This window comes from Chrysochloris asiatica, unplaced genomic scaffold, assembly GCF_000296735.1.
Source record: "Chrysochloris asiatica unplaced genomic scaffold, ChrAsi1.0 scaffold00030, whole genome shotgun sequence".
Lineage (NCBI taxonomy): Eukaryota > Metazoa > Chordata > Mammalia > Afrosoricida > Chrysochloridae > Chrysochloris > Chrysochloris asiatica.
In genome coordinates this window covers 26,018,082-26,028,691 of record NW_006408548.1, presented here as the reverse complement: position 1 = coordinate 26,028,691, position 10,610 = coordinate 26,018,082, and the positions used below count along the sequence as shown (strand labels likewise).

At 36.2% G+C, this 10,610-nt stretch overlaps 1 protein-coding gene across 1 annotated transcript in view; it reads left to right on the top strand.

The window, feature by feature from the left end:
- KCNH8 (potassium voltage-gated channel, subfamily H (eag-related), member 8) overlaps positions 1-10,610 on the top strand; it is a 163,800-nt gene that overhangs the window by 121,014 nt on the left and 32,176 nt on the right. Inside the window, exons 5-6 of the mRNA XM_006859165.1 lie at positions 2,907-3,265; positions 9,205-9,311. Coding sequence (XP_006859227.1) covers positions 2,907-3,265; positions 9,205-9,311 — 466 coding nt within the window. The remainder of the gene's footprint in view (positions 1-2,906; positions 3,266-9,204; positions 9,312-10,610) is intronic.

Genomic DNA, 10,610 nt, shown 5'->3' with positions numbered 1-10,610 from the left:
TATTGCCTATTTCTGATATTCAATTATTAATTGTTTGGAACTCTTTTTGTAGGTTTTGAATTGTTTCCAATGCTATATCTATCTCATTTGTTTGTTCCTGTAGCTCTTTTCTGAATTCTTATTTTTCTCAACTCCCCTGTAAAGTGATTTGATACATTTCATTATCATTTTTCTGAATTCCTTCTCAGGCATTTCCAAAGTCTGACCCCCTTACAATATGGAGTCTAGATCGACCTCCATCTCATTTGTCTCAGTCACTTTATCTTGTTTCTGAACATGTGCAGAGATGGTCATCTGTTTCTTGTACATATTCAGTAGTTAGCTATGACTTTAATTCATGGATGAATGTATGTTGATAATTTATTATGCTTTTTGATTGCCTCCAGGTAGATGTTATCCTGAGATGGACTTCCCTTTTCACTCTTCTTATTACTCAACAACTTACAAGTGTTGGTTGCCTGCCTGGTTATGGCAGCTGGTATTGGTTCTTGCCTGGATGATAAGATTTTATAGCTTGACTATATGACCGCAATTGCTGTCTCTTCTTGGGTAATGTAGGGAGAGAAGGAGCCCCCTAAATGTAAAGAGGGAACCAAAAAACAAAACAGCAACAGCAAAAAAGACAGTTTGGATACTATAGTCTATAATCACATAAAAGTAAGAGGGGTGGGATTTTTTTAGCCAAATATGAGTATGACTTTAATGTCCCTATTTCAACTTCTTGCATTCAAGGCCACCTGAGAAATTTCAAGATGCCTTTTTTGGTGGATATGATGTAACTCAGGATTTAATTTTCTGCCTGTTTGCTTTTTAGTTTGTCTCATTCCCACTCCACAACCCCTCTTCCAGCCTTTTTCCTAGTCATTAACAGTTCAGGACCAGCTGTGGTCTTTTTGCACTGCCATTTGGTTTTAAGTGGAAACTGTCCCTTAAGATTTTGAGCAGATCTGTGTGCATTTGTAGTAGAACCCTTTAGTGTGAGGGGCTGTCCACTGACTCAGGCACCCCTCTAGTCACCAAAATGGAGGTGTGCAGACAAAAAAGAATGTCCACACATTTATCTTTGAGGATCTGTCAGGCATCGTGGTGGCTTTGATCCTTCCCCTGCTCTGTCTTGCCCAAGATGGCCACCCTGGGAGACACTGAGGCTGGCAGATCTGAGAGCACTCGATTTCTTGTTTCCACTACAAATTCCACTGTCTGTAAGCCTTCAAACTTTCTAATTATTCTTTTATATGTGGTTCAGTGTTCTTGGACCATCTCCTGAACCTGGTTTGTCTGGTATTCTGTATTATTGCTGATGGAGATCCTCACTGAACTTCTCCCTGATCCACCATCAAGCCCCACCTCTGTTTCAATGCAGGTCAAATTTTTAAAAGCATTTTTAAAATGTCATAAAAAGTAAGCAAATAAATATTTTTAAATGGCTATCTCAGTAAAGAATTAATTGATTCTAAGGATTTACCATTAATTAAAAGAATCATATCTAGTTAGAAATGTGGGTCTAACAATATGATTTCCTCAAGAAATTTTGAGTCATTAAGATTAAAACGCACACTAGCACAGAATAATATCATGGGTAAGTCAAACATTTTACTAAACAGCTATGATATTAACTGAATTACTTGTAAGTCACAATAAAGGTTCAAGTTCATTATAATTTACTACTCTCATTAGAGCTAATATTATAATTGTTAGGAATATATAGTAAAAGCTGTGAATACACCAATGTACCAACTGATTATTAATAACCATGCTGGTGGTTACACATCTTAGAGCTGGTTCCAACTCATGGTGACCCTGCATAGGGTTTCCAAGGCTGTAAGTCTGTACAGGAGCTGAAAGCCTCATCTTTCTCCTGAAAGCCTCATCTTTCTCCTGCAGAACAGCTGGTAATTTTGAACTGGTGACTTTGAAGTTAGCATTCTGACTTGTAATCATTACATTACCAGAGCTCCTATGTACTTTCAGGGCATTTGAATTTTTTATTCTTATTTTTATTAGAAATTATTGATAAGAAGTTTTAGGTAATTGTATCTTCAAAATAAACTGAACACTAAAAATGAAGTGACATGTTGTAGCAGGGAATCCATGTCTGGGGTAAAGTAAGAAATGCAGTATTATAGGGATTCTGTTGAAAGCCACTATACTAGCCTTCACTCCCCTATCTTCTGCTCCTCCATTGTTACCTCATGGTCCTATCCCATCATCTTTCTTGCATACATACGTTGGCCCAAAAGATTGAATGATCCAAGTCAAGAGTTTGGTGGTTCTGACATGGAATTTTTGAGACTATTTATCCACCCTTAACAAGGAAGGCTCTGCCAAACCACTTGTGAAAATCAGGGGTACAGGAAGTGGAGTAGCTGAGAGATCCTTACAATCTGCTTCCATCCAAATGATCCAAAACAGGAAAGTTAAAAAAAAAAAATTTTTTTTTCTTGAGGACCTTAGCTGATCTCCACATAAAGTTCCACTGAGTACCCTATAACAATAAAATAACCAGATCCAAGGATTTCCATTAAAATTGATACTGTCTTTACCCCAAAGAATATACTATCATGGACTACCACAAAAGAAAAACAAATTAAAATCAAGATGAAAATCTGATAAAAAATACTTTTCACTCAGCTCTTTACCCATTGCCTCCCCAACTAAAGCATAAAGACCAAAGAAAAGGGCCAGGGAAATTAAAACTAGGAAAATAGAGAAGATAATGCAGAAGAAATAAAAGCACTGTGAGTCTTCTAACATGTGAATGATAGAAAAATCTGCAAAGACTTCAGTTTAAACAAGAAGTAATTCTCCAGGGAATGTAACTTTGTTCAAATAAGGACTCCAGTATCACTGATGTACCTCTCATGATCTTTGAATTCTGTACTAATCTGTATTATCCTCTGATTTAGTCAGAGTCCAAGGGAAATGGCAGCATCAAGAAGAGACTCCCATCCATTGTGGAAGATGAGGAAGAGGAGGAGGAGGGGGAGGAAGAAGAGACTGCCTCCCTCTCCCCCATCTACACAAGGGGACCCTTCTCTTCACGTAACAAGAAGACTGGAAGCAGTAAAAGTTATCTGGGTTTAAGCTTGAAGCAACTGGCCTCAGGAACAGTGCCATTTCACTCACCTATCAGAGTTACTAGTTCAAACTCCCCCAAAACCAAACAGGAAACTGAACCCCCTAACCATGGTAAAAGAAAAGAAAAGAACTTGAAATTGCAACTTTCAACTTCGAATAATGCTGGACCCCCAAACCTCAGTCCCAGGTAAGAGTTCACATCATGTCATTTTTCCCAGGTGATTTTCGTTGGCTGCCTTTTTTTCAGCTAAGTACTTGAGAAGTAAATAATCCAGTCTTCTAACTTTTCTACTGCTTGGTTTCCTGACTGGCCTGGATTTTTTTTTAGTTTTCCTGAGTTCTGTGTACATCTTTTAAAAAAATATATATGCAGTTGTGTGTACTGGATGGAAATAAGTAATTTTAGTATGAAAGGATGCATTAAATATCCAGAACTCCTTTTCTACTCCCTTCACCTATTTAGTCTGAACATTATTCTAAATGTAATTCCTATATTATAATTTTATAATTAATATATTTACAATGAAAAGAACAGGTGAAACAAAGTTCACCCATCAGTGTGCAATCTTACCAGTACTTTCATGACATAACAAGGTGAAATTTTGAGGAATTGAATTAATGATTTCCATTTTCCATGCTCTTTGTCTCATTATTTGAGTGATTGAAGCTTAGTTTTATTTTGGCCTCTCTAATAGATAATGCTGATAACATAAAGGTATTGTTTTATTTTTCATTTAAAAAAAAATATCCACTTCAGATTCTACTAAAGATGAATGAGAGGGTGAAAACCCCTGATTTAGAAAATGTTCGAGGGGCAAGCTATATTCCATAGAAGTAATTGTTGTTGTTAAATGCTGTTGAGTCAGTTCTAACTCATAGAAACACTGTGTAGGTTTTCCTAGGAGCAGCTAATGGGTTCAAACCACTGACCTTGAGGTTAGCAATCCAGTACTTATCCTACAATGCCACACAATAGCTTTAGTTAACATCACATAATAGCTGTATCATAAATAGAAGAATGAAGAAAAAAAAGTATACAGTGCTTTCTATGTTTTATGAATTTTGCTAGCTAATTTCACTTTCATGACTGTATTCAGTTTTCTCAGGAATTCCATAAAGTAGTTCATACTATTTCTACTGTGTAGTTATAAGAAGTGAATTTAAAGGTTAAGTATTTTTATCACAAAGATACTAAGTTATGAAAACTGTACTGAAAGCTCAGTTTGTACTTGTAAGGCAAGTAATGTACTATGTATTTAATTATTCATTTGAGTAATGGAAATAGCACACTAGAGAAAATATTAGTAATCAAAAACTAGGTTTACTGAAAAGTCGGTTCTGACTCATAGCGTCCCTGTACAGGGTTTCTGAGGCTGTAAATCCTTACAGGAGCATAAAGCCTCATCTTTCTCCCACAGAACAGCTGGTAGGTTTGAACTGCTGACCTTATGGTTCATAGCCCTATTCGTAACCACTACACTACCAAAGTAGGCATACATTAAATGTTCAGGAATTGAAAGATGGTAATTTGAACACATTGCTTATCTCTTTCCTTCTTATTACAAAATGAAAAAAATATTTTTTAAAAAATGAAAGAAAAATATGTCAGAGCTGGTAAAAGAAATGTTTGTGTATAATATGATGCCATATTTATATTAAAAAAAGAACATATTATATAAAAAATTATTTTGAGGAAACACACCAAAATGTTGACCGTAGTGGTAGATTGCAGGTGATTTTTATTTTCTGACATTGTTATTTTTACAGTAAGGAATGGGCTAAAAATTATTTGCCAAGAAAAGAAAGCTAGTTAAACTCTACATGGTAATTTAAACTTAATTCTTCAGTTCTCACATTCAGAGTTTTATCCAAGTCTGGAATGGAGGCCATCAAAGTTGTTTTCTTTGATGTTGTATTCATACCTTAAAACATTTTCCTTCTATGTTAAGTAATGAGTCAGTTCTGACTCATAGTGACATTATATAGGATTTCCAGGAAGGGATAGGTGGGTTTCATCTGCCAACCTTGTTCTTAGTAGTCCAGTGCTTATCCTACAGCACCACACCAGGTTTGGGTAGTGGTGTAGTATGAATTTAAGTAAGAAGACTTCTGTTTCTTTGGTTTTGAGTCAGAAAGTAATTAAGAGTCTGAATTCTACCACATTATTATCCAATAGAAATATGTGCCAAACTTGTAAGCTATATATATTAAAATTTTTCTGGTATTCCCTATTAAAACATTTAAAAATCAGGTAAGAGTAATATAATATTATACTTTTACTCAATTTTCTAAAATACTGACATTTTAAATGGAACCAATATAAAAGAACATTAATGGAATAATGTATATTCTTTTTACTGTTGTTGTTAGAGGCCATCAAGTCTGTACCAAGTTGGCACCATATGCACAACAGCATGAAACATTGTCTGGTCTTGTGCCAACCTCACCATGGTTGCTATGCTTAAGGCCATTGCTGCTGCCACTGTGCCAATCAATTGTTTTGGCTATCTTTCTCTTTTACACTGATCTTCCACTTTAACAAGCATGGTGCCATCTCCAGGGACTGATCCCTCCTGATAGTATGCCTGAAGTATGAGAGAGAAAGTCTAGCAATCCTGGCTTTTTAGGAATATTCTAGCTGTACTTCTTCAAATACAGATGGTTTGTTATTTTGACAGTTCATGGTACTTTAATTTCTTGAATGCAGCTTCCGTGAGTTTTGATGGTTAATCCAAGCAAAATAAACCCTTTCACAACTTCAATCTTTTCTCCATTTATCATGTATTTATTGGTCCAGTGATGAGGATTTTATTTTCTTTACATTGAGATGCAACCCATACTGAAGACTGTGGTCTTTGATCTTCATCAGTATGTATTTTAAGTTCTCTTCACTTAAAAGCAAGCAAGGTTGTATCATTTGCATAATGCAGAGGGCTAAAGAGTTGTTCCTTCAATCCTGATGCCATATTCTGTTTTATATAATCCAGTTTCTTGGATTATTTGCTCAGCATACAGATTGAATATGTATGGTGAAAGAAAAAAAGCATGGTGCATGCCTTTCCTGTTTTTAAACCATTCATTGTTCCCTTGTTCTGTTCATACAGCTGCCACTTGGCTTATGTACAGGTTCCTCATGAGTAAAATTAAGTGTTCAGGAATACTCATTCTCTGCAATGTTGTCCATAGCTTGCCAAGATCCCCAGATTGGAAAGCCTTTGTGTAGTCCCTAAAGCACAGAGCAACATCTTTCTGGTATTCTCTGCTTTCAGCCAAGATCCATCTGACATCAGCAATGATATCTCTCATTCCACATCCCCATCGGAATCTGGCCTGAACTTCTGGCAGCTTCTTGTTAATATACTGCTGCAGCCACTTTTTAGTTATCTTCAGCAAAATTTTACTTGTATATGATGTAAATGATATTGTTTGATGAGTTCTGTATTCCATTGGGTCATCTCTATTTAGAATGTGTACAAATATGAATCTTGTCTAATCAGTGACTAGATAACTGTCTTCCAAATTTCTTGACATAGCTCAGTGATTGCCTCCAGTACTGCATCAGTTTATTATAAGGTTTCAATTTGTATTCCATAAATTCCTGGAGCCTTGTTCTTTGCTAATGCCTTCAATGCACCTTGGACTTATTCCTTCAGGCTCTTGATCATTTGCTTCCTTTTTTTAATTTTTACTTTTTAAAGTTTTTATTGTGAATTGAGTTTACATGGATAGTTTACATGGGATAATATCCATTTTACATTCATCATTTTGTTGCAATAATTACAGCCTCCTCTGTGCATCATCATTCAACTGTATTTTCTTCTATTTCCTCTGTTTATTTGGGGGGAGGGTGTGCACAAAAACACTTAAGAATATATAATCATTTAACATCCAAAGGGCATATTCTGAAAGCCTGCCAGCACACAGCTTTTCTCTTTCCATGAGTCTAGAGTCCTCGGCTGCTGTATTTCTCCATGTTCTCATCTCTGCCTCCATCTCTGGTGTTGCTGCGTCTCTGGATAGGGTCCCACATTCTGCTCATGTTTTTCTCCCATGATGGCCCTAGGAGCTTTTGTTTCTGAACTGTAAGTCTAACTACTCCCCCTTTTTGTTACAAAACTTTGCAATCCATATGCAAACTCTTGAAATGGTTCAACATCTGCCATTTCTTTTTGATACAGTGACTTTGTGTATTCCTTCCATCTTCTTTGGATGCTTTCTGCATCATTCAGTGTATTGCCCAGAGAATCCTTCAATATTGCAATCCGAGGCTTGCATTTTTTTTCTTCAGTTCCGTCTGCTTGAGAAATACTGAGTATGTTTTTCCCTTTCGGTTTTCTAACTCCAGGTCTTTGCACACTTCATTGTAATATTTAACTTTGTCTTTTCAAGCTGTCCTTTGAAATTTTCTGTTCAGCTCTTTTACCTCCTCATTTCTTTCATTTCCTTAGCATCTATACACTGGAGAACAAATTAGAGTTCTCTGACATGCATTATGGTCTTTTGATTCTTTCTTGTTTTCTTTAATAACCTTTTGCTTCTAACCTGTATGATGTTCTTGTCATCCCAGAACTCATCTGGTCTTTGGTCACTAGTGTCTACTTCATCAAATCTGTTCTAGAGATAATCTCTAAATTTAGGTGGGATATGTTTTAATGGACTTGCTTAAATTTTCTTCAGCTCCATCCTGATCTTGTTTATGAGCAACTGATGGTCTGCTCAACAGTCTGCCCCAGTCTTGTTTTAACTGATGATGTGGAGCTTTTCTACCGTCTCTCTCCAAAGATGCAGTCAATTTCATTTCTGTGTATCCAGGCTTGTCTTTTATGTTGTTTAAAATGTTCTTTGAAATGAAGAATTCATTGGTCTTGCATAACTCTACCATTCAATCTCCAGCATAATTTCTGCCACAAAAAAAAACATATTTTCTAACTACTGATCCTTTGTCTTTGTTCCCAGTGTTTGCATTCAAATTGATATTAATTATCATGACATTTTATTGTATGTTTGATCATTTTCAGACTCAAGAAGTTGGTAGAATTCTTCAGTTTGATCATCACTGCTTTTAGTAGTTGGTGTTTAATTGTATTAACTGATTTTCCTTGTAGGAATATGGATATTTTCCTATTACAGATAGGGTTTTGTACTTCAGGATAGATTTTGAAATGTTCTTTTTGATGACGAACATGATGCCAATCCATTTGTCATTCCCAGTATAATAAACAATGTGGTTATCAGATTCAAAATGACCAATAGTTTAGCTAACACCTAGCATATTTATGTTTATGAGTTTCATTTCACACTTCTTATTTTTCAAGTTCCAATTATCAATGGATTTTGCTGTTGTTTTTTCCTGATTTTGAATTGTGCCCCATCAGCAAATGAAGGTCCCAAAAGCTTAATCTATTTACATAATCACAATCAACAATTTGAGGAGGCATTTCCTCCCCAGCTGTATTTTGAGTGTCTTCCAACCTGAGGGACTCATTTTCTGGTACTATATCTGTACACAGGACTATTATGGAGTCCTGGTGTGGCACTGTAGGATAAGCACTGGATTGAAAGATCAGTTTGGACCACACTACTGATGGTTCAAACTCACCAGTCATTCCTTGGAAACCCTCTTCAGGATTGCTGTGAGTTGGAACCGACTCAACGGCACTTAACAACAATATCTAACAATATTCTCGTGCTCCTCATTATGTTTCAATATTCAGTATTCTGGTGCTGACAGCATTCCACTGCTATTCATAAGGTTTTCTTTGACTAAATATTCAGCAGTGAGTAGTCTGTCTCTCCTTCTTCCTACTCTGTCTTAGTCTGAAAGCTCAGCTGAAATCTGTCTACCATGAGTGACCCTGCTGTTACTTACAATACCTGTAGCATAGCTTCCAGAATCCTAGCAACATGCAAGCTACGATAGTAGTACAAACTGACATGAGTGGTGGTCTTCTTTAATATTGCTTTGCTTCTCTGTGGTCTCTTTCCTTTTCATATAAAGTTGGTGATTAGGTTTTCTATCTCTTTAAATATTGATGTTGAAATCTGGATCCAGATTACACTCTATCTATAGATCGTTAATCTCATGAATTTAAATGAACAACCCAACATTTTTCTTTGTTTCAACAGAATTGTTGATGGAATTGAAGATGGAAACAGCAGTGAAGAAAGCCAGACATTTGACTTTGTCTCTGAACGAATCAGGCCAGAGCCCAGAATTTCCCCTCCTCTAGGAGGTGAGCTCTATATTTAGTCTTCTTTTCTTTTCAGCTACTAATGTTTGACATTGGCATTGTTTTGTCCTCCCATTCTCAACATATTCTCTATGAGATACAACTCTTCCAATGAAATGAAATAATTTGACTTGAGTCTGTCCTTTCTCCAAGTTGTTAAGATAGAATTTATTATTGTTCCTCTGTATAAGCTAGATGTCCTGCTATTTAGCAGCCAAGGTAAATGGTATACCAGGAGATTAAAATTCCTGCCATACATCAGAGAGTAACCATGTTTTCCTATTATAAACACAGACTAATCTTCAAACACAACATCGCCCAGAGGAAATGCTGTATTGGTTAAGCACTAAAGGAACTTAAGCAGTTTATTTGTTAATAAGTCATTTACTTTCAATTAGTAAGAAGATAAACAACTTTAGAAGGATGTGAGCAGGTTAAAAATGATTGAGAACTATATGAAGGACCATCTATTAAACAGTCAGTGAGTATAATGTTACCCTCAAAATAAGACCCAGGCCCTCTCTCTCCCTTTCAGTCTTGAGGTCAATACGCATGAAATAAAATATTATCAATATGATGAAGGCTAGATATAGCCAAAAAAAGATACATCTGATGAAGAAGTCAGAATAATAAAGTATTAAATAAGTAATCCAAAACAATTACCAGCCAGCTACCACATGCAAAGTCACCCACCTGAGATCCTTTTGTCAGAATATCCAGTGAGTTACTCTATAGACAAAGCGAAGCCCAACAAGGACTTCTAAATGTACAGTTTTGTGTGTGGGTCTCTGGTAATACCAGTATTCCATCTCAATCAGCAATTTACTCAGTGCACACCATTTTCTGGGGAATTAGAGGATCTCATTAGTCCCTTGAATCTAACAATCCACATTGTTGTTATGTACTGTCAAGTTTGTTCTGAATCATAGCAACCCAGTGCACAACAGAATTAAACAGTGCCTGGTCCTGCACCATCCTCACAACTACAGCTATACTTGAGCCCATTGCTACTGCCACTGTGTCAGTCAAACTCATTTGGAGACTTCTGTATTTTTCTCTGATCCTCCACTTTACCAAGCATGTCTTTCTTAAGGGATGGGTTCCTCCAAAGTATGACAGACAAAAATCTCACAATCCTGGCTTCTAAGGAGAATTCTGTCTGTACTTGTACTCTGGAAGTCCATGGTACTTTCAATATTCTTCTCCATTTGACATATTCCATCAGTCAAATAAATGAATTCTTCTATGGCCTTCCTTATTTATTGTTCAACTTTCATATATATATGAAAGTTGAATAAAAAA